This window comes from Sminthopsis crassicaudata, chromosome 2, assembly GCF_048593235.1.
Source record: "Sminthopsis crassicaudata isolate SCR6 chromosome 2, ASM4859323v1, whole genome shotgun sequence".
Taxonomy (NCBI): Eukaryota; Metazoa; Chordata; class Mammalia; order Dasyuromorphia; family Dasyuridae; genus Sminthopsis; species Sminthopsis crassicaudata.
Window position 1 is genome coordinate 225,194,640 of NC_133618.1, and position 23,268 is coordinate 225,217,907.

The 23,268-nt window shown below is 32.1% G+C and overlaps 1 protein-coding gene across 3 annotated transcripts in view; it reads right to left on the reverse strand.

The window, feature by feature from the left end:
* The window catches only part of BABAM2 (BRISC and BRCA1 A complex member 2), a 514,351-nt gene that overhangs the window by 360,158 nt on the left and 130,925 nt on the right, over nucleotides 1–23,268 (reverse strand). For 2 of the 3 annotated variants that reach the window (XR_012486190.1, XM_074288294.1), the window contains exons 5-6: nucleotides 15,579–15,773; nucleotides 6,301–6,375 (exon numbers count right to left, since the gene is read on the reverse strand). Coding sequence is in view for 2 of the 3 variants with exons in the window: in XM_074288294.1 (XP_074144395.1) it covers nucleotides 6,301–6,375; nucleotides 15,579–15,773 (270 nt within the window). In the remaining variant the exon portion in view is untranslated. The remainder of the gene's footprint in view (nucleotides 1–6,300; nucleotides 6,376–15,578; nucleotides 15,774–23,268) is intronic. The other variant, XM_074288295.1, reaches the window with a different exon arrangement.

Sequence of the window (23,268 nt, forward strand, 5' to 3'; positions counted from 1 at the left end):
AACACTGATGCAAAAATTTTGAACAAAATACTCTGGAAGATTAACAGCAATAAATCATAAAGATTAAGTACAAAGGACTAGGAGGGATCTACAGTAGGAACGAAGATTGGTTTAGTATTAGGAAAGGTATCAACAAAATTGAAACAAAAACAACAATATATATATATATATATATATATATATATATATATCAATCAATAGATGCAGAAATGCAATTATTTATTTCCATTAAAAACACCAGAAACAGAAGAATAAATGAAGTCTTTCTTAAAACAAGTACAATCTGTCTGAAACAAAGAACAAGCATTATCTATAATGGAGATAAACTTGAAATGTTTCCAACAAGATTAGGGGCAATGCAAGAATGTCCATTATCACCACTTTTATTCAATACCATACCAGAAATACTAGCTATAGCCAAAAAAAAAAAAAAAAAAAAAGACTCTAAGGAAGCAAAACTATCATGTTTTATAGGTGATACAATGGCATACTTAAAGAACACAAAGAAATCAAATAAAATAAATGAAACAATTAAAAACTATCAAAATTTCAGAATATAAAATAAATCCACATGGGTCATTAGCTTATCTTTATGCCACCAACAAAACCCAGCACCAAGAGATACAAATAGAAATAGAGAATATAAAAAAAGTCTTAGGAGACTATCTGACAAAACAAACCCAGGGACTATATGAATATAATTACAAAATGCTTTTCACACAAATAAAGACATATCTAAACAATTGAAGAAACATTTATTGATCATGGATAGATAGGCTGAGCCAATATAACAAAAATGACAATTCTATTTAAGTTAATTTACTTCTATCCTGTATACTGAATACATTCCAATCATTATATCACTAGAAAACTATTATTTGTTGTAGGATTAAATCAATGCTAAACTAGATTTAACCATTGTCTCCTCAATTCCACTTAATACCTTGTTTCAAGTTCTGGACCATAACATCTACTTGTAGGATCAGATCAATCATACTGAACACCATGCTAAATTAGATAATTATTGTCTCTATCAATTCCACTATCTTAGTACCTTGTAAGAATCCTAACATACATCAAGTTTCTCTGATAAAGGATTCATGTCTGAAATATATAGGGAACTGATCCAAAATCATAAAAATAAGACCATTCTCCAAATGATAAAGTCAAAGCATATAAAAAGGCATTTTTCAGAAGAAATAAAAGCCGTCAATAGTCACATGAACCTAAATCACTAATGATCAGAGAAATGCACATTAAAATAACTCTGAATTACTACCACATATGTATTAGACTAACACAAAAGGAAAAAGAAAATAACAAAAGCTGGAGAAGATGTAGAAAAACTGCACACCCTTTGACTCAGCAGTATCACTGTTTGGTCTGTATTAAAGAGAGTTCACAGAAAAAGGAAAAGCTCTATTTGTACGAAAATATTTATGGCAGCTCTTTTTGTTGGCAAAGAATTTAAAATTGTTAGGATGTTCATCACTTGGGGAATGACTAAACAACTTGTTTATATAACTTGGTATATGATTGTGATTGGAATACTATTATAAAAAATTATAAACAGAATGATCTCTGAGAAATCTAGAAAAACTGACATAAATTGATACAAAAAGTGAAGTGAGTTAGGATCAGGAGAAAAGTATATATAGGAATAACAATACTATGTTCAAGAAAATTCCAAACAACTCATGATATAAAACTCTGAATACATGTTGATATATACTTTTTAAACTTTATTTTTCTTGATTTTTCAACATGACTAACATGTAAATGTTTTCACATGATTTCACATATATAAAGGATATATTGCTTGCCTTCTCAGGATGTAGGGGAAAGGCAGTGAAGGAGACAATTTGTAAATCAAAATTTTAAAAACCTAATGTTACATGCAATTAAGAAATATTTTATGAAATTTTAAAAAATTTAAGAATGTGATAACTAAGATGATCACTATGTCAAAGAAATCTTGAAACAAACTGCAGTTTGAAACCATTGTCTTCACTCAATTTATCCTCCTTCAGCCATCATATTTTTGTGGCCTTTTTTTCTTAAAGGTCAGATCTGATCATATCTCATATGATGCCTTCCCTCTCTTAATTATTTCTGATTTATTCTATATATAACTTATTTGCACACATTTGTTTTCTCCCCCATTAGATGTGATATCTTTGAGGAAACAGACTGTCTTTTTCCTATTTTGTATTCCCAAGATTTAGCAAAGTACCTGGCATATAGTAGGCACTTAATAAATGTTTATTTATGGGCCAATCTTACCACAGTATATCACAGCACCATTACTCTACAAAGCTTAAAACACTGACTTCAACTAAACAAGATTAAAATGAAATTGTAATGTTTATAAAAATAAAAATACAACAGAGGTAAAATTTCGTGATTTTCTAAGTTATTATGTGGCTGACAGGAATCCATTTCCATTTGAGTTTGACACCACTAAAGTAGAAGATATAAATGCATGTTCTTTAAAAAAGAAAGAAAGAAAGAAAAAGAAATGAAAAAAGAAGGAAGGAAGGGAGGGAGGAAGGTTGGAGGGAGGAGGAAGGGAGGAAAGGAGAGAGAAAAGGAGGGAGGGAAAGGGAGGACATAGAAACACTAATGCAAATTTTGAAGCAAAATAAAAAATCACAGAGAAAAATTAGAAGTACATGTACTCTATTCACTGTTAAAAATAATTTATCTGGAAAATAAAGCACAGAAGGGAAAGCACAGGAATTTATTATGTCTCAGCCAAAGCTAAAATAATACATGTTGCAATATTGACTAAAGCAAAGTTAAAACAAAGTGCAAATAGAAATAAGGAAAACTACATTATACATGAAGGCACATAAATGGCACATTATTTTAAGGCAAGACCTGTGATTTGATTCTTACAGGAAACTCTCTATGGGAAAAGCTCTTGCACCAATGCAGATAGTATCTTAACTAAGACATTAAATGATGTGACCATGATCAAACATTCAATGGGTATTCAAGAGGAAAAACTTGCACACTGGTATGATAATAGCGATATCTGCTAAGATCACAGCCACAACTCCTAGGCTAGCTTTTCCTGAGGCCCCACTTTTGACAGTTTAAGCTAATTTTTACTTAAAAGATATTGAAATCATGATAGAGTCTTATATGATCCAACAGATGAATAAGATTTGAACTTCTGATTAAGTGCAAAAGTTAGTACACAAGAAGGCAGACAGAGGCAAAGAAACTTGGTCTGGCATACAGCAATCAATAATTTGTTATTAATTATTTGTAAAAAGTATCTGATAAATAGTGATTAATAATCTCTCCCTCCCACCACTCCTACTCTTATCTTTACTCCGTCTCTAGTACTGTCAATCTCTCAATTCTTTCTTCTTTATTGAATACCTTTTCCATGCTGTGGGAAAGTAAATTTTTTTTCTTAAATGTTAGATGGTCTAAGAATATTTTTTTTAATTCTAATTTTAATTTAATTCTAATCCCAAACCACAAACAAGCCTGAGTCAAACCTGGTTTTCTTGACTCAGTAATCTTGCCTACCAATGGCAAGACATAATATTTATATCAAATACATATTTACTGAATAGCAGAGAAGACACATAAGTTAAAAGATAAGCTAACTAAACTAAAGAAAGACAATGTGTAAATCAATAATGGTGCATTAAGATAGAGAAAAGTCTAAAAATTAAAAATGAGAAAATTGGCAAAAATCTGAGCACAATAATAGAAAAAAAAAGTAGATATTAACCATCTCTGGTAATTACTAAATAGAAATTATTAGTTATACTACTCAGTACTGTTTCCCCCAAACTCTTCCCCTGCCAAACGTCCCCATTTCTATCCAAGGCACTACCAACCCTCCAGTATTCTCAAGTTCACAATTTCCATATTATCCTGTATGCAAATCCTTATTCTTTCTCTCATCCCATATATTCAATAAACTACTATATCTTGACAGTTCTACATCTCTCCCAACTGATCCCCATATTCCACGCATATTAACTACTATGTTCGTTCAGGCCCTCATCTCTTCTATAGAGCACTTCTACAACTTCTTAATTGGTCTTTACTCAAAGTCAACCTATATTTTGCCAAAATATTTTTCTTAAGACATCTTACTATGTGACTCCAATGGCTTCCTATTATTTCTAACCAAATATAAACAGAATTATAAAAAGAAAACAAATATATTTTATCACATGAAAATAACCAGTATTTATCTGTAAACTATCATTTACAATTTTTTTATAAGTACATTCTTTTCTCATAACAACCCTAGGAAGCTGGTACTATTAATGGAGAAGGAAATAAGCATTTTATAAGTTATCTACTATATGTGAAAGACTAAGACAAACACTTCATAAATATCACCTCATAAAAATTTTGTAACAACTCAAAAGCTAATTGGTGCTTGTTGTTTATTTTCAGTCATATCAAACCCTTTTGGGGTTTTCTTGGCAGAAATATGGTAGTGGTTTGCCATTTCCTTCTCCAGCTCATTTTACAAATGAGGAGCGGAGGCAAACAGACAAACAAGAAAAAAAAATTTAACTTGATCAAGTAGCTTGTAAGTATAGGTGTATTTCCAAATTTGAACTCAAATCTTCCTACCCACTAAGTTACCCACCTGCCTCAAAGAACAATACTAAAAAATATTTAATTCATTATAATTCAATAAACATGGATTAATCTCCTATTATAAATTACACATTATACAATAACACTGATGCTGACAATACAAACACAAAAACTAAATAGCCTTTGTTTTTGTTGCACAGTTGACAATATAACTGAGGAAATATATGATGTCTACAAACAGAAATGATGACAACATAAAAATAATGGTAATATTAATAAAAATATATCAAGCACAGAAATGATGACAACATTAAAATAATAGTAATATTAATAAAATATATCAAGCAAAATGGCTAAGTAATAAATACAACTTTTCAAAAGTAAAATCAATTCCTCAATCTATAAATTATAAATAAACATCTAAAAACAATTTAAACTTTAAATAAAAAGAAAAATTAAACTTAAGAATTTACTTATTAACTTTTAAACTGGCAAACATTTTTTAAAAGTACAAAACAGAGGAAATAACAGGAAGATCCTCTGACACTAAGGCCAATGCCATTTTCCAAATCATTTGCTTAGGAATGACAGAGCAGCAAAAACATAATTTATGGCTTTGTTAAAATTAGTAGAGTTTGTGTAAAAAGTAATATATAAAGAATTTAGAATTTGCTCAATTGAATGAGTATTTCTAAATCTTTATTTTCTCCTAATCTTTCCTATTCCTTGAGTAATCAACAGGTATGCCACCCTATTCCAAGAAATAATAATTTAATTCTTCCCTTACTTCCTTTGCTATATTCTCTAGACTACTTTTATTTGACTCCTCTTTATGGGATTCACCCATACACAATTTCTTTTTTTTGCTGATACATCAGTACACTAATCCAAAATGACCACAAAACAAAATATTTTTAAAAATAAAAGAGAAACAAAATTGACAATAAATAGCTGTTTTTTTCTGAAAACAAATATAAATGCAACAACTAACAAAATTGGTAAGCTAATTAGTTAATTTTATTCAAAGAGAGATGAGGAACCATATTACCAAAAAATGAATGGATTAAATTTATGACCAGTAGAAATAAAACAAAGAAAATTAACAGAAATTGATATAGTTATATGCCATCAAAGTTGAAAATTTATAGGAAACAGATGAATATCTACAAAATGTAAAATATATAAGTTGTAAAAATCAAGACAAAAAGATTCTAAACGATTCAATCTCAGAAATAGAAATTCAGCTAGCCAAAAATTACTAAAGAACTTTTTTTTTTTTTTTTTAGAATAACCAGTGTGGTGTAACTTTTAATTGTTCTTTAAATGTTTGATAAAATAATTCTCTAAATTTTTCAAGACTCCATAAGGATTTCAAATGATTTATTTTATTTCTACGCTTACTTTTCCTATCTTATGTTTTTAAAAAGAAAATTAATTCCTAAGTATTTTTGTTATCATAATTTTAAATTACAAAAAAATGACTCAAGCAATAAGTATTATTCATCATCCTAAGGAATGTCTGATTATCCAATATTTCATATGAAACAGTTAACATAACACTTCATTTATAATCTTTTCTTTTTTTTTTTTTTTTGGAAGAGGCAATTGGGGTTAAGTGATTTGTCCAAGGTCACACAGCTAGTAATAAAGTATTAACTTCATTTGTAATCTAAACATGATGAAATCTTTTTTTTTTTTTTTTTTTTTTTTTTTTTTTACCTTGAGTAGGTATGTGGGAATGTTACTGAAATCCACTGGTAACTTCAAAAGGAATCGAGCTGAAAATTCCCCAGTCTGTAAAAAGAGAACCATAACAATGAGACCAAAAACTTCCCCAAATAGTGAAGAACTGTTACTATAACAATTATCTTTAAGGCCTGTGGTCTATAATTTAACATGGACAAATGAAGTCTAACATAAGGAGAAGGATGAGAGTGATATCTAAGAAGATTAAATGGTTTATAGTAAAGAATACAAAATACATTGTAATTACCATGCTATAGCAACATCCTATTTGGTGAGTTTCTAAAGAAGCACTCGAACCACTGATTTTAACATTTATAGTACACTAGCTTGATGTCACACATTACTGTCATTGAATTATACATAATTGTATGACACTGAAACATCAATTTTATTCTATATAAAAGAATAAAATAAAAAGTATTTAGAGTACCTAACGATTATTTAACCACAGTTATCAATTTGGTGATTATATATATTTCAATCTATTAATGAGATAGCTTAAGAAAGAGGCAAAAGTGATCTTTGATTACTGGGAAAAAAGATCTTTAGTTATCAAAAGAAACAACTGACCACCAATTTGCTATCAATTAGCCTGATTAATAAATTAATTATTGGTTACCCAGAAGAAAAAATGATGTAAAAGTTTATTCAATATAAGGAATCTAATTACTTTCTGAAGAACTTCTATTTTTTAGAAAATACTGACTGGGAGAGGGAGGGAAGAATCAGACAGGTAAAAAGGCAGATTTTCAGAAGGCTAATTCAAAAACAGGTAAGACCTGTTATTTGAGTTAAAAAGATAATATAATTATGGGTAATAGATTGGAGCCAATCTAACTTCAATGAGCACAAATCTAGGAGTGAAAGCATGCACAGTCTAAGATAAATAAGATACGTTTACTAGGCAGGATATGGAAAGTGAGAGCTGACAAAATGAACAATCAAAGAATATCAAGCAAAGTAGTTGCCTTTCCTTCAATTAACTTAATGTTAAATACTTCATTTCCCTGATTGTTTATTTTATTCTGCTTCAGTTCATTTATATCTTCCTATGATATTTTTAATTTCTCATAATGACCTTTTATTAGAGAGGAGTAGTCTTTCATTTCATCCATTTCTGACAATTTGTTTAGCCATCCTTCAATTAACTGATACTCTATTTATTCAAAAAACAATTTTTAGTTTACTACTTCCACTGTAATGAGCTTTGAATAACATGAATGTTCATCTCAGAGAATGTTAACCTAGTTGAATATTTGAGTCATTTGACTTGAAGTCACTATTTTAGTACTGACAGTGCTTCATTCTGAAGTCTCTTTTGTTCACATTTTGCTTCTTAAATGATATCCTACTATTTCTAGAAAAGTGAATAATGGGATTAGAGTATCTTGCTCTCAGTGCAGGTGATCATTGGACATCTTCCAAAAGTTACCACTTTTCTATCAACTATGAGTAAATATCTGCAAAAGTTCATGGAAATGCTAAACTCTGGGGACCCCTTGATCAGTATTCCAGTAGCTCAGATCAGCTATAGAAAGCACTGGAACAGCTCTAAGGATATTAACATAAAAAGAATATGCCATGAGAACTTGTAACTATTAGATAATAAAAAAAATTTATTAAGTGAGAACAAAAATTTAGAGTCAGGAAGAATGTTACATTTAATTGGGGTAAGGGTAATACAACAGGGAACAGAAATATGGAGTCAGAGAGACGAAGCCAAATCCTGCCTCTGACAATATTACTAGCTATGTGACATCAGGCCAATCATTTATAAGCATTAGTTTTGTCATCTATTAAACAAGCAAACTGGCCTTTCATTTAGATCTCTTCTGGCTCTCAATCTATGTTCCTAAGATTTTATACATCTATAAATACAAAGTAATTTCAATAATTTCAAGGAGAAATCAATGAAGATTTTTTTTGAGTAAGAGGGTGAGATCTGTTAAGAAGGCCAACTTATTAGCTGTCTGGAAGAGTGACTAGAAAAGAGAGAAACCAACAGCAAGAGAACCAAGAAGAAGATATTGCAATAGTTTGTGTTATAAGCTAGACTTTGAGCAATGCGTTAGCTGAAGCACAGTCAGTTAAGTCTCCAGTATTACTCAGGATTACTGGTGAGCCAGGGAAGTATTTTTTTTTAATAGTTTTTATTTATCAGATATATGCATGTAATTTTACAACATTAACAATTGCCAAATGTTTTGTTCTAATTTTTCCCCTCCCCCCCGCCAGGTGGCAGGTTGACCAATACATGTTAAATATGTTAAATTAAATACAATATATGTATACATGTCCAAACAGTTGTTTTGCTGTACAAAAAGAATCGGACTTTGAAATAGTGTACAATTAGCCTGTGAAGGAAATCCAAAATGCAAGCAGAAAAAAATAGAGAGATTGGGAATTCTATGTAGTGGTTCATAGTCATCTCCTAGAGTTCTTTTGCTGGGTATAGCTGGTTCAGTTCATTACTGCTCTATTGGAACTGATTTGGTTCATCTCATTGTTGAAAATCGCCACATCCATCAGAATTGATCATCATTTAGTATTGTTGTTGAAGTATACAACGATCTCCTGGTCCTACTCATTTCACTCAGCAACAGTTCATGTATCTCTCCAGGCCTTTCTGAAATCATCCTTCTGGTCATTTCTTACAGAACAATAATATTCCACAACATTCATATACCACAATTTATTCAGCCATTCTCCAATTGATGGACATCCACTCAATTTCCAGTTTCGAGCCAGGATAGTCTTAAAAAGCACTCAGGCAACTTACTGTTACAAAACACCACACCCTCAATCCTTCTGGTAAGAAGTACAGAAAGACTAGATTGAAACAGTAGGCTTCCAAACCTCACAGAAACTTCTTGAGGACTATTTTTTTCAAGTGATTAAATATATTTTGATCAAAGTTAATAGTGCAGGCTCTGAGTACTTCTATGCATTTAGATATTAAAGCATTCCCAGAATACTAGTCAAGTAATGAGGGATTATATTAGAGTAGAAACTATTATAAAATTAAAATAATTAATTCTCCACAATTATTTACAAGACCATAGGCAATCAATCAATAAGCATGCATTAAATCTATACTATGTACCAGGAATAATATTAAGCAATGGAGATAAAAAGAAAGAAAAAATACAGTTCCTGCCTTCAAAAAAACTTTTAAGAAAAATGACAATAAAATAAACTTTAATATTATGCAATTGTAATATTGGAGACAGAACAAAGAGGACAGAGTCGAGGCAAAAACATACCTGAATTCTTCCAATTTCCTGTGTATACCATTTTAAAACAACAACCTAAATAAATTTCTAGTGCAACAGAATCAACCAAAGGTTGAAGGTGAAATAATTTTCCAGTCCCAAGACAACTTAGGAAGATGGAAGAAAAGGTCTGTCACACAGGAGTAGAAGTCGATCCTGGAGCATAGTGAAGGCCTGCCACAGCGGTGCTAACCATAGGCTTTGGAAGCAGCTGAAGCATTAGCTTCAAGAAGTCTACATTCATAAACTCCTGTAATTTCAAATTAATTTCAAAAAGAGATAGCATTGGGTTCAAGACCCTACCAAGTTGCCTGTACTTAGTTCCAAGTTGCAGTCTGCCTTGTATCAATTTTGGTATATATTCTTATTGTTGTCATTCTCTTTAACAAAATTATTCCTTCTACCTTTTGATCCTTGACCCACTAATTCTTTAGAATTTGGTTATTTAGTTTATAATTCATTTTAATCTATCTTTCCATGGCCTTTTATTGAATGTAATTTTTATTACTTTGTAATCTGAAAATGGTACATTTAATATTTCTGCATTTGGTGGTTGTTTTATGCTCAACATTGATCTTTGTGTATTTTGACAATAATATATTTTGATTCCACCATTCATCCTGAATCCAAAAATCTTTCCAGCCATTCAGAGTTTACATATTTCCAAAAATGTCGTATTTTTAACTAAATAAATGTTTTAACTTGATTTGTAAAAATTCAAATAATAATAAAAAAGTGTAAAGTCATGAAAGGAAATAAAGTCTACCAGAAACTATGAAACATGATCTGTGACATTCAATGTTAAAAATAGTCTTTGTTTTTTATTGTGTCCTGATTTCTAGAGCCCCCAACTTGGGGTGACAAAATGTACTGTTGCTTTCTAGAGCCCCCACATTGGGGTGATTAAAATACCCTGCTTAGTGGAGAAGTGATGCGGCGGGACTCCTGAGGAAGGTGGAAAAATGGAATCCATTTATTTCAAGGGCTTTCCCCTCTTTATAATGTAACAAAAATAACACTGAGCGTGTGGGACCACATAAACAACTTGCTATTTATTGTATGTGGTTTGCTACCTGGTTTTACTCTTCCACCTGCTATCACTCTGTTTCAAATACCAACAGAGGTTGTCACCGCCCCCTTACTTCTCAGGAAGAGATGGAGTGGAGATGGGGAGCCCAACCAGACATTGTCAGCAGGTTCCCTCTGGGATGAAGAGTCTTATACCTCACCCAGAGTTTTCCCATTGACTGTGACCCTCTACAGTTTTTCTTCCCTTATGACTAAAAAGACAAAGAAAACAGCTAATGACAATAAAATCTTTCTTTCTTTTTCTTTTCTTTTCCCACGAGGCTGGGGTTAAGTGACTTGCCCAGGGTCACACAGCTAGGAAGTGTTAAGTGTCTGAGATCAAATTTGAACTCAGGTCCTCCTGAATTCAAGGCTGGTGCTCTATCCACTGTGCCACCTAGCTGCCCCCAAGACAATAAAATCTAAACCTCCAGGGTTCAACTGTAACTTGGAACTACATAAGGACAATGCAACAAAGGCCTAAACCCAGTGCCCACCAAAGGATTCCTTATAATAGCTTTCGGACTAGTTGTCTGACCCCCTCATAATCTATTGCAATACTCTCAATTATAAAGTGATAAGGGCCCATACCATTGTGGTTGTAATGTCAAATGAAAGAAAAAGATGTATACAAGAGAAATTACATCACTAGAGTTTTAGGACTTAGCAAGAGACTAAAGAGGCTTGGGAGGGTACTGAGTAGTAAAGGAGGATACCTAGACAGTGTGTGTTGGTGCTATGGATAACAACAGGGAAGTTTAGAAAAGGTATGGGCTTGAGGAAAGATAATGAGTTCAATTTTGGAAAAAACTGATACACCAGAGCTAAGTTACAAAATTATTTAAAAGCTAGGCAGAGTTTTTATTTGCTCCTAGAAGCAATTAGGAAATTTATGGAATAGCATGGTAAAATTGGTACTTAAAAAATTAATTTTGGCAGACAAGGAGGGTAGGAAGATCCTCCAAGATTATTGTAAGATAGATTAGACAAATAAGAAAGAGTAGGCAGAAAGGTAGAGACAAGATGTCAGAGTAAAGGCAGGGACTCACCACCAAAACTGAGCTCTCCACCAAAACCCTTCCAAATACCTTTAAATAATGACTCTAAACAAATTCTAGAGTGGCAGAACCCATAAAAAGACAGAGTGAAACAATTTTCCAGCTGAAAAAAACTTAGATCATAAGGAAAAAAATCTGTTGTATCAGGATGGGAAAGGAGTACAATTGAGCCCAGATCAATTTAAGACTCAACAAATCAGGAACAGGACTCAGAGTAACTGAATCAGTGGGAGCACTAGCAATTTCCAGATCTTTCAGGCCATAGACGATAAGGCGATTGGACAATGAGTCATAAGGAAATTTACATTGGTCTCTCTCTGCTGGCACCAGGCATAGCACTCTGTTGCATTGCCTATAACTGGATTGCAGTCCTGACTGGATTGCAGTCCTGAATCTTACTCACAGAGTGAGAGGAGCACTAGCACAGCAGAGCTTTGTGGCCAAGACGAGAAGGTACCCTAGTCACACTTCAGGGTAAAATATCACATTAGAAAAAAACTGACTTGGAAAATAGATCCAGGAGAGATTACTTAAGAATTATTGAACTATATGAAAGTCATGATCAAAAATAGCATTTATACATCATTTTTCGAAAAATTATCAAGGAAAATTGCCTTGATAGTCTAAAACCACAGATAAAAGAGAAATTGAAAGAAGCTACCAATCGTCTCTCCAAAATGAAAACTCCCTCAGTTATGGGTGTAGAGAATTTAGATCAATGATAAAATACTGCAAGTAGTCAAAAAGAAACAATTCAAATATCATGGAGTCACAGTCAGGCTCACAAAGGATTTAGCAGCTTTTACATTAAAAAATCAGAGGGTTTGGATATGATATTCCAGAGGGCAAAAGAGCTAGAGTTACAACCAAAAACCATCTTTCCAGCAAAACTGAAAATTATCTCCAAGAGGGGGAGAGAGGATGCACACTCAATGAAATAAACGATTTTCAAGCATTCCTGATGAAAATACCAGAGCTGAATAGAAAATATGACTATGCAAAAGAAACATAAAAAGCTAAATAGGAAATAAATATCATAAGAGATTCGATTAAGGTTAAACTCTTTATATTACTACATGGGAAAATGACATTTATAATTCCTAAAATCTGTCTCATTATTAGGACAGTTAGAAAGAGTATACATAGACAGAAAGCAGATTTATGAGTTGAATGTGAAGGCTATGATTACCTAAAGAAGTAAAATTAAAGAGATGAGAAAGAAAAATGCATTGAGAGAACAGGAAAAGGAGAGGTAGAATGGAATAAATTGTCCAATATAAAAGACACCTGGAAGAGATTTTACAATGAAGAGGGAAATGAGGGAAGCAGGGTTGGGCGTACTCCCATCATGGGGGCGCTCACATCAGAACTGGCTCAGAGAAAATAATAAACACACTCAGCTGTATATAGAAATTCATCTTATCATAAACAGGAAGAAAATGAAATGGAGGGAAATGGAAAGTTGGTACATCATTATTGTGAAAAACATTTTTTACAGTGAGTTTCTTTGATATATGAAAAAAAATTAAACATACAGAAAACTGAGAAATAAGAGGCAATCCTCAATTGATAAATGATCAGAAGAAATAAATGGTTTTCAGACAAAGTAATCAAAGCTATCTCTAGCCATGTAAAAAAAAGTTCTAAATCACTATTGATGAGAAAAATGCAAATTTTAAAAACTCTTGAGCTACTACTTCACTTCACACTTGTCAAACTGGCCAATATGACAGAAAAGAAAACTGACAAATGTTGGAGGGGAATGGGGGAAATTTAAAACACTAACATACTCTTTGTAAAGCTGTATACTGATTTAACCATTCTGGAGAGCAATTTGGAACTATGCAAAAAAGAGCTATAAAATGAAGCATACTCTTTGATCAAGGATTACCACTACTAGATCTGTATCCTAAAGAAATAAAACACAAAGAAAAGGACCTATGTGTACAAGAATATTTGTAGCTACTCTTCTAGTCTTGGAAAAGAAATGGAAATGGAAGGGATTTCCATCAATAGGGGAAATGGCTGAACAAGTTGTTATATGAGATTGTGGTGAAATACCACTGTGTGTTAAGAATGATGAGCAAGATACTCTCAGAAAAACACAGAAATACTCACATGAACTGATATAAAATGAAATGAGCAGAACCAAAAGAACACTGCACAAATAACAGCAATACTGTATACAATGATCCATTATGAATAACTTAGCTATTTCTCAGCAATACAATAATCTAAAACAATTCTGTAGGACTTATGATAAAATGTGCTGTCCATCTCCAGAGAAAGAACTGGTAGAGTCTGAATGCAGATCAAACATACTTTTTTTCTTTACTTACTTTTTCTTGGAATTTTTTGTCTGTGTTTTCTTTCACAGAATAACTTCCATGTAAATATGTTTTGCATGATTACACATGTATAACCTATGTCAAATTGCTTGCCTTCTCAAGGGGGAGAGGAGAGCTGAAAGAGAATTTAGAACTAAAAATATGAAGAAAAGAAATACTTCAGTTATTTTTACATGTAATTTGGAAAAAATAAAATATTAAATAAGAAAAAAAGATTAGGGCAATGAGGTATCATCATGAATACAATGCAGGGTTTAGAGTAAAGAAGAACTAAATTCAAATTCACCTAAGGTACTTACTAGTCTTAGTTGTGTGACTAAATCTGTGTGAAAAAGTCACATTCTGGGCTAATTTTCTTCATCTGTAGAGTGAGGATAATTATAGCATCCTCACCCACAGTGGTACTGTGAGGATCAAATGAGATAATATGTGTAAATCACTTTATCAGCTTTGAAGTCAATATACTTTTTAGCTGCTATCATCATCATCATCATCATTACTGGAATGGAGACAGACAAGTTAGGAGGAAACTATTAGGAAGTTAGTGCAATTTTTCAAGCGAGGTGAGAAAAATGAGGAACTGAAATAAGGAAACAATAGTGTGAATAAAGAAAAATGAGTTGGGATTGAAGAAGGATTGTAAAGACAGAAATGCAAAAGTTATGGCATATGTGGGGTAAAGGAGAATGAAGAACCAAGGATTATACCAAGTTTATAAATCTGGGGACTTAAAGAATGACCCATAAAAAAAAATGACCCATAACAGAAATATGAGAGTTCATTAGAAGAGAAGATTTGGAGCACATGAAAATGGGTTATATTTGGAAACATTCCATTGGAGATGCCTCTGGGACATCCAGTTCTAAATTTCCAATAGTGAGATGGTAATGTAAGAGTAGAGCTCAGAAGAGATTAGAGCTAGATATAAAGCTCAAGGAATCATCTGAATAGAAATAATAAATGTAAATCATCAGGGCTACTGAGGGTTGTCCAAAAAGAAAACATACAGAAGAAAAAGAAAAGGCTCCAAGACAGAACCTGGGAGTGCATCCCCAGTTAGGTGTGTGATACAGATGATGATGCAGCATAAGAATGAGAATTTGTCAGAGAGCTAAGAGGAAAAGAAAGAGAGATTAGTGTCAGGAAATCCTAGATAGGAAAAAAGAACAGGAAAGGATGGTCAGCAGAGTCAAAGGCAGGGAAAAAGTCAAGAAAGATGGCAAATGAGAAAATATTTTTATCTGGTAATTAAATAATTAATTATAATTATGGAATGATAACGTAGGAAGCCATACTACAAAAGACTATACAGTCAGAAAAATAAAGTATACACAACTTTTTCAAAAATTTTGGTAGAGGAAAATGAGACAAAAGGATCATAACTCCAGGAATAGTATGATCCAACAAAAACATTTTTAAGGACAACAAACGTTTACTAGGAAACAATTTCTGAGAATATTCATTTTTAAGTTTTTGTTATTAATTTATTTCTCCCAAAGACTCACCCAGTTATTTTTTTTCCCAGCATAAATTTCCATGTGTTCTCCATACTGTGGCTCTTCAAGTAATGTCTGGTACTCAAACATGAGACGAGAGCTCTCCCGGAGGCGGCTACACTGAAACTGGTGATACTGTTGCACGAGTTCCTTCACCACAAGCAGAAGGCAATCAGGATTAGCTGGATCCCAGGATGCAAGATTCTACAGATGACATAAACAAAGGACCAGATCAAAAAAAAAAAAAAATGCTTATACAAATTCTTTATCATACTCTTTCTTAAATACAAAGCCTAAACCGCCTCAGGAAATCTCAGAAGTACTTAAAGCTATTAATAAGCCATAAGGAGAGAACTAAAGTTAGAAGCTTCTTTTGAACTCAGCTCTCTCTCTTCTAGATTTTTAATTACTTTCAATTTCAGTTATCATAAAGAACATAAAGATTTCCTAACACTACTAAAAAGAAACTTCTTCTGGTGAAAAAAAAAAAATAGCAGCAGAGTATTATTTCAATCTGCCCAAGCAGAAGTCCGTGACAAAAATGCTCTATGATTTTATAATAAAGAATTCTCTCAGTCCCTATTCTAGAGATATCAAAAAGGGGAAGTAAAAGAGAAGTATTAACAGTATAATCAAAAGAACTCTTGAAGGTATCTTTAAAATTGCTTTCTCATGTTTATTTTTTCAAAATATATTTATATTTAGAATTGTTAAAACTTAAAATTTATGATATTTGGAAGCAATCCTATAATTTCCAAGTAAAATCCCCACAATAAGTTTTAGTAAGCTAAAATAATTTTAACCATCATAATATACTTCTGGATCCACTTTTCATTTTTGTGTCTTGAATGAAACTTTTAATAAAACTTATTTCTACACCATTTCACAAGATTCTTAAAACACTGGAAGGCAGAGAACAAAATTGTAAAAATACATTTATGAGGCTCTATCTTTAACAATTAACTTTCAATTTTATTTTAGTTTATAGACTACTTTCACTGTTTTCAGGCAATGATATTATTACAGTTTTACTTTAAAGAGATTACTAATAAATGGAGTCATTCATTGTAAAAAGGAGAATAGAAAAGGATTCACAGACCAGTGGCTTCTGGGCTGAACTTTAAAGGAAGGTAAGGATATTCCAAAGGGGAATATTAAAAAAAACACAAAAAAAAACAAAAACAAAAAACAAAAACAAAAAACTTTCTAGACATAGAAGGATTTTTCAAAATAATGCAGATGAGAAAAAAGGAGCTGAGTTTAAGTAAAGATTAATAGTATGAAATAAGGTGAAAAGGGGAGAAGAAACTAGATTAGGAATTTTAATATGTATTTTAATATATAGACAATGATGAAGGGAATTATACACCAATTAGATTTCCTTCCCGATGTAAGCCATAGGTTAGGTAATATGTGGGACAATGATCACAAGTATCAAAAATCTTGTAATCTGAGTCAGATATCAGAAAAGGTCTTTATTCTTTCTCATGAGAAAGGGCACAACCACCATCACTCTAACAACTGCAACCAGAGAGTGTAGAGTGAGGCGGCTTTCTTTATGCTAATTCTAACACCACCATCTCTCATTACATAGCCAGTTCTTGGCCCCAGGAGCTTCCATTCTTACATTCTTTGGGGAGAGATAGCCTCTACCTTTGATTATTCTTTGATGTCCCAATGGGTTTCAATTTTCTAATTTAAATTTCATTTCTTCAATTTAATTTTCTTAACTGTGGGGACCAAATAAATGTCCATCCATTTCTCAAAGTAACTGTAATGCTTAAGGCTGTACTCCACACACCTACTCTACAACCTCCCCCAAACCTGGAAAGAGAGGCGGAATCTATCTTAACCCAGCAACAGCAGAAAATAACAAGAACCAGAAATAAATTGGGTCACAGGCATAATATAAGTGACTACATCTAGCTTGAAGGAAAAGTCGCTGAAATCAAAATAGAATCATTCCTGTCTTAATTGTTAAATTTAATGGTTACCATATTCTTGACCTCTCTGTACCTTTTTGACATTGTCAAATCACATTATTCTCCAGGTTTTCATGACAATAATTTCTAATGATTCTCGTCCTGTCTGATCAAGCTTCTTCCTTCCTCTCCTTCTCCCTCTCCCTCTCTCCCTCCCTCCTCCCCCTCTCTCTGAGACAACTATGTTTATGTGACTTCCTAGGGTAACACTGCTAGTAAGTATCAGAATTTGAATTCAGATCCTAATGACTCCGGGGCTGGTACTCTCTCTACCCATTTTAGCACCAGGCTCTTGTTGTTCAGTATTCTAATTTCCTTTGCTAGATCTTAACCTGGGCATTCTTCTCATCAAACTTAGTGATCTCATCAACTTTCATGAGTTCAATTATCATGTAGTCAGATAATGTTTAGATCTGTTTGCCTAGCCCTAATCTAACCTCTTATATTTTTCTTTGATTTAATTTTTATATTTTAATTAAGAATTTATTTTTCTTTAATTCTAAACATTATTCTATTTATCTATAGACAGCAAGGGAGGGAAGAGAGTAAGAGACAGAAACAAAGAGACGTGGGGAGAAGAGAGAAAGGAAGGAAGAAAGGAAAAACAAAAACATTTGTCAGAAATATGCATAGTAAATCAAAATAAGTTCTCCAAATATCTATATCTCATTCTGCATCTTGGAAACTATCATTTTTACATCAGGATGTGGTTAGTATTTTTTTTTAACTGCATTTTATTTGAATCAGTCAATAAAAATCTGCCTTATTACTCTCCTAAAAGAACTTCCCTGTCAAAAGAAAAACAAAATCTATTACAAAAAATGTATAGTCAAAACAAATTTTCTTATTAGCCATGTACCAAAAAAAATCATTTTAAATTCTGGGACTGTCTATTAGGAAATAGATAGCACACTTCATCATTGATTCTCTAGAATTATGATTTGTCATTATACTGGTAAGAGTTCCTAATTCTCTCAAAGCTTTTTGCCTTTACTGTTTTGTTGTCTTTGTAGAAATTATTCTCCTGGTTCTGTATGCATCGGTTCACACAAGTCTTTCCAGATTTCTCTACAACTCTCTCCATCATTTCTTAAAGCACAATCATATTCTATCACATTTGTATTTCATTATTTATTCATCCATTCCCCAATTTGTAGATACTCATTCGGATTCTCATTCTTTGCAATCTCAAAAAGACTTATAAATATTTTTGTACATATTTAAACATTTGTTTTGCTTAAAATTAATCCTTCCCTTAAACTAGCATCTTTCTAATCCCTTCTCCTCCCTATTACTTTACTGAATTAAATGCATCTCTGAACCCATCTGTGTGTGTATTTTCTCCTTCCTTTAACCAGGTCAGATAGGAATGAGATTGAAGAGTCAGTTGATCCCCATTTCCCATTACTCCTTCATGTTCTCAACATGAAAGGAGGTTGAGGTAGTTTTGGAATAGCAGTGAAGTGATCAGAACCAAGGGAACATCATATACAGTAACAAGATTATGTGATGATCAACTGTTGTGGACTTGGCTCTTCACAACAATGCAGTGATTCAAAGCAAATCCAATAGACTTGAAATGGAAAATGCCATCTGCCTCCAGAGAGCAAACCATGGAGATTGAGGGTGCACAGTATTGTCACCTTTGGTTTTGTTTGTTTGTTTGTTTGTTTTGTTTTAAACATAAAGAGAGAAGCTAATCTATTGAGGTGGGGATTAAAAGACAAAAAAATCGTTAACAGATTTTTTCAAGTATGCAAAGAAATAACAATAAAGTTGGAATATAAAGAAATAGAAGTGACAGTAAAGAACTAGACCCTACAATATTTCTATAGGTAAACCAATATAGTTTGCAGAATGGGATTACAGATGGAAAGATGGAATGTAGGACAGTAGAAAATACTGTCATACTCTAAGTCCAAAGATGAACAATGAAGGGAAGATAACTTTCTTCAACCTGAATAGCTACAGGGAAAGGGTTTTGTGTCAATGGAAAATAACACAATGTCCCAATCTCAAAGAATGATACTTCTACTAAATCTTCTATAGACCTAAATGTTTTCATACTTTATATAAATTATAAGGTAAATTATTTTTAAATCTTAAACTGCTATGAAAATTTTGCTGTTATCAAGAGGACCCATGCTGACAGTATCTAATCCCAACACCCTCTTTTTTTGTTTTGAACTCCAAATTTACTACTTATTTCTATTATCAACTCAGCTTACAATTTCTTAGCAGAACTGAATTGAAAGGAAAAAATTAAAAGTGCATAATAGTTAACTTTCCTTTAATCCAGCTGTTTACATGCACACAGAGAACTAGTAGAAGTGAAAATTACTAGGAACACTGAAAAGCAGATGCTAGAAGATATTATATTCATTTTTATAGATAAGGAAAACAGCCTCAGAGAAATTAAGTAACTTGCTTATTCATTCAAGACATTAATCTATAAATATTTAAGGCACTGGAGATACACATACAATTATGTACATAGTAACAAAGATATTAAGTATCAAAGGTAATATTCAATTCCAGGATTTCCAGTCTATCACTGCACTAATGCATAGGGACTAATCCATCCAGTAGTCTTAGCATAAGCCCCACAGGAGAAAAAAAAACTTATAATTTGAAGTTGGTTGAGTCTGGAGGTTAGATGTTAAGTACTGGTCCCTTTTGTTCCTAAAGTCACTTTCTTTTCAGCTCTTGGCTTGGCTTCTCTAAGACTTTAGCTTCAAGTACTTTTAGTTTCTTAAATCTTAACTCTCTGATTAAGATTGAATCAGAGTCTTAACCTTACAGTTTGCCTGAATCCTATTCTTCTTATTGACTTGCTAGTTCTAACCAGTAATCTAGACTAATCATAATCACTTCAAATTATCTCTACTGGTCAAACAAACAGAACCCTGTTTGTTTGAAAACCTGGGAAAGGTACCAAAATTAATTTCTATGATTCCTTCCTGTCTCTAAACAGTTCAAAATGTTATTAAAATATTTCTTTTATTCATATGACAATAAACAAGTAAAAAAAAAAATCAGTATTTGTCATGAAACCCCTTCCATCTCTAGCACTGGATTTTAATTGTGAAACTTCTCAGTGGCATTTTCCCACCATGGCTAATATTTACTACATGCACCCCTGCCTTCTCCCCTCCAACTTCTCCAACTTTTACCTGAATTCACATCACGAAAAAACTTTATCTTACTTCCCTTTACATAATTGCCCCTGAGAACTTCTTACTATAGTCATTCATTGATTTGTCCAAAGATATCCACTTTTTATTCATTCAAAATGAATTTGAAACTTCACTTCTTCAATAGGGTTTCCCTTAATTATTAAGCAAAAATAAAAAGAAGATTTTGCCCTAAAGATATTCTATATCCTCATATAAGACAAGAGATAGAATCAAAGAAACAGATATCCAAAGAGAATAAAATTATTCTGTTTGGTAGCATTTCAAAGGCAAATACTTAAAAGGTAGTAGCAGTATCTTTTTTATAACTTTTTTTTTTTAAGTATCAAACCTATAAACCATAGAATTACTGAAAACTAAAAAAGCTAGCTTACTCTTGAAAATTACTTTATTTTCTGCTTTCTGGATCCACTAGAACACTTTGCTGAAAATGCTTTTTTTCAAATGTAGAATTATCCTTTTGTATAACACAGGTGATACCATTTCCAACCAAAGATTTGTGTATACAATCTTATATTCTCTTTTTTTAAAGTTACCAATTCCAGAATAGACTGGAGAGAACATAGTTTAATTACACTTCATGCAAGTATAGTTAGTCTTGGCTTTGGGAATCTATAGAAGTAATATTCATATCTCTTAGTTTGAATCATTGATACCCTCAGAATCTCCATCATTGCCATACAGTCCTTGAGAATAAAAGGTAACTGCAAAAAATGAAAAGAAAATTAGCAAATGTGAGTTCTAACTCAATCTAAATTGTTTTTTATTCTGGAGTTATATTTAAATATCCAGGTTGCTAGAATATCATCCAGGGATATGATTTTTTTTTTTTTTAAGACAGCTTGTTACTGTTTTTCCTGGCTGTACTACAAGAAACAACATTATGATCATATTTTAAATTGCTTCTGTATTTCTTTATAAGAAATTAACTGCAATCATTTAGTTACAGCAATACTTTATAGGTTTCCATTTTTCATTAGAAAATGTCAGTCATCTTTAGGATTGTCTCAAACACCAAAATTTTACAATCCTACACATCTATTCAACTGCATTCCAAATTCTGAACAAATGTTACTAATTACATATACAGATCACATAGTCAAATAAAGCATAGCAAAGTTTTCTGATAACATAGAACTCACAAAATTGTAGAAAAGGAGCTTGCAGTAAAATCTATTATCTTCCATCAAAGTAGTGATTTATCTGAGCTATAATAGAGGCCCAATCAAACCATAAAGATCCATAAGAAAGCCTATTTTATATAATCCCTCAATAATAAGCAAAGTTAAAATGCTATGAGCTTCACCCAGGAGCAGAAATAACCTATATATATAATTACCTTTTGGCAATGATAAAATTTCTCCAATACTAAAATGTATCTGTAATCTAATCTCTTTTAAAGATGAAGATAACCCATATATGCTTCTCCAACTTATGTGACTCTTATCCATATTCTCCCATATAAGTGCATCACAGGAGGTCCTCCAAATGTAATGGAAGAATCTCTTATTTATTTTGATACAAAGAAAATTAAAAAAAAAAACAACACTGAGGCCATTTATGTTATCCCTCACATAAACAACTCACTTTTTCTCCCTCTATTTTCAGACTTATGTGACCATGTATCAGAGGCATGTAAAAGAAGCAGAATATTGGTAATAAAATACAATCCTTTTTTCTAGAAGAATTTGGGGCCCACTAAAGAAACTTTGTAATGTTCTGAAAGCAATAAAATAAATCCTTTTTTGGCATGAGAAACAGGCAAACTTGATCCACATGATCCTTTCTAAGTGGATAGTTCAACCAAACTGGAGGCAAAGGATGTGAGAAGTGAGGAAGGGTTAGGACCTGGATCTGTGATTTAAATAATATAGGGCACTCCTAAATAAGGATATTCCCTTTACCAATAAAGTCTGGCATCTTCTCTGTAAATTATATTCTTGGAGAATTGCAAGCATGGAAAGATCAAGCATCCTACTGAGAGTCATATAGTCAATATATGTCAACAAAAGGACATGAACATAGGTTCTCTTGGTTTCAAAACTAGGTCATTCTGCCTCTTGCCAAACTCAATTCAAACAAAAATTCAATTAAACTCAACAAACATTCAACAAAATAATATGCTAAAATAAGTGTATGGACAAGCATATATATATACATTGTATTTAACATATACTTTAACATATATAACATGTATTGATCAACCTGCCATCTGGGGGAATTAGTGGAGGGAAGGAGGGGAAAAATTGTAACAAAAGGTTTTACAATGGTCAATGCTGAAAAATTACCCATGCATATATCTTGTAAATGAAAAGCTATAATAAAAAATAACAATAAAATAAAAAATATATTTTAAAAAAACTACTATGCTACATACATACTGATTTAGCTTAGATAAGAACTGAACTCACTGAACTCAGGAAGTTCATACCCTAAATTAATATAAAGCACACACAAATAAATTATTTTTTTATGTTTAACTGGTATAATATAATAAGGAATAACTTTAGAAAGAACAATAAT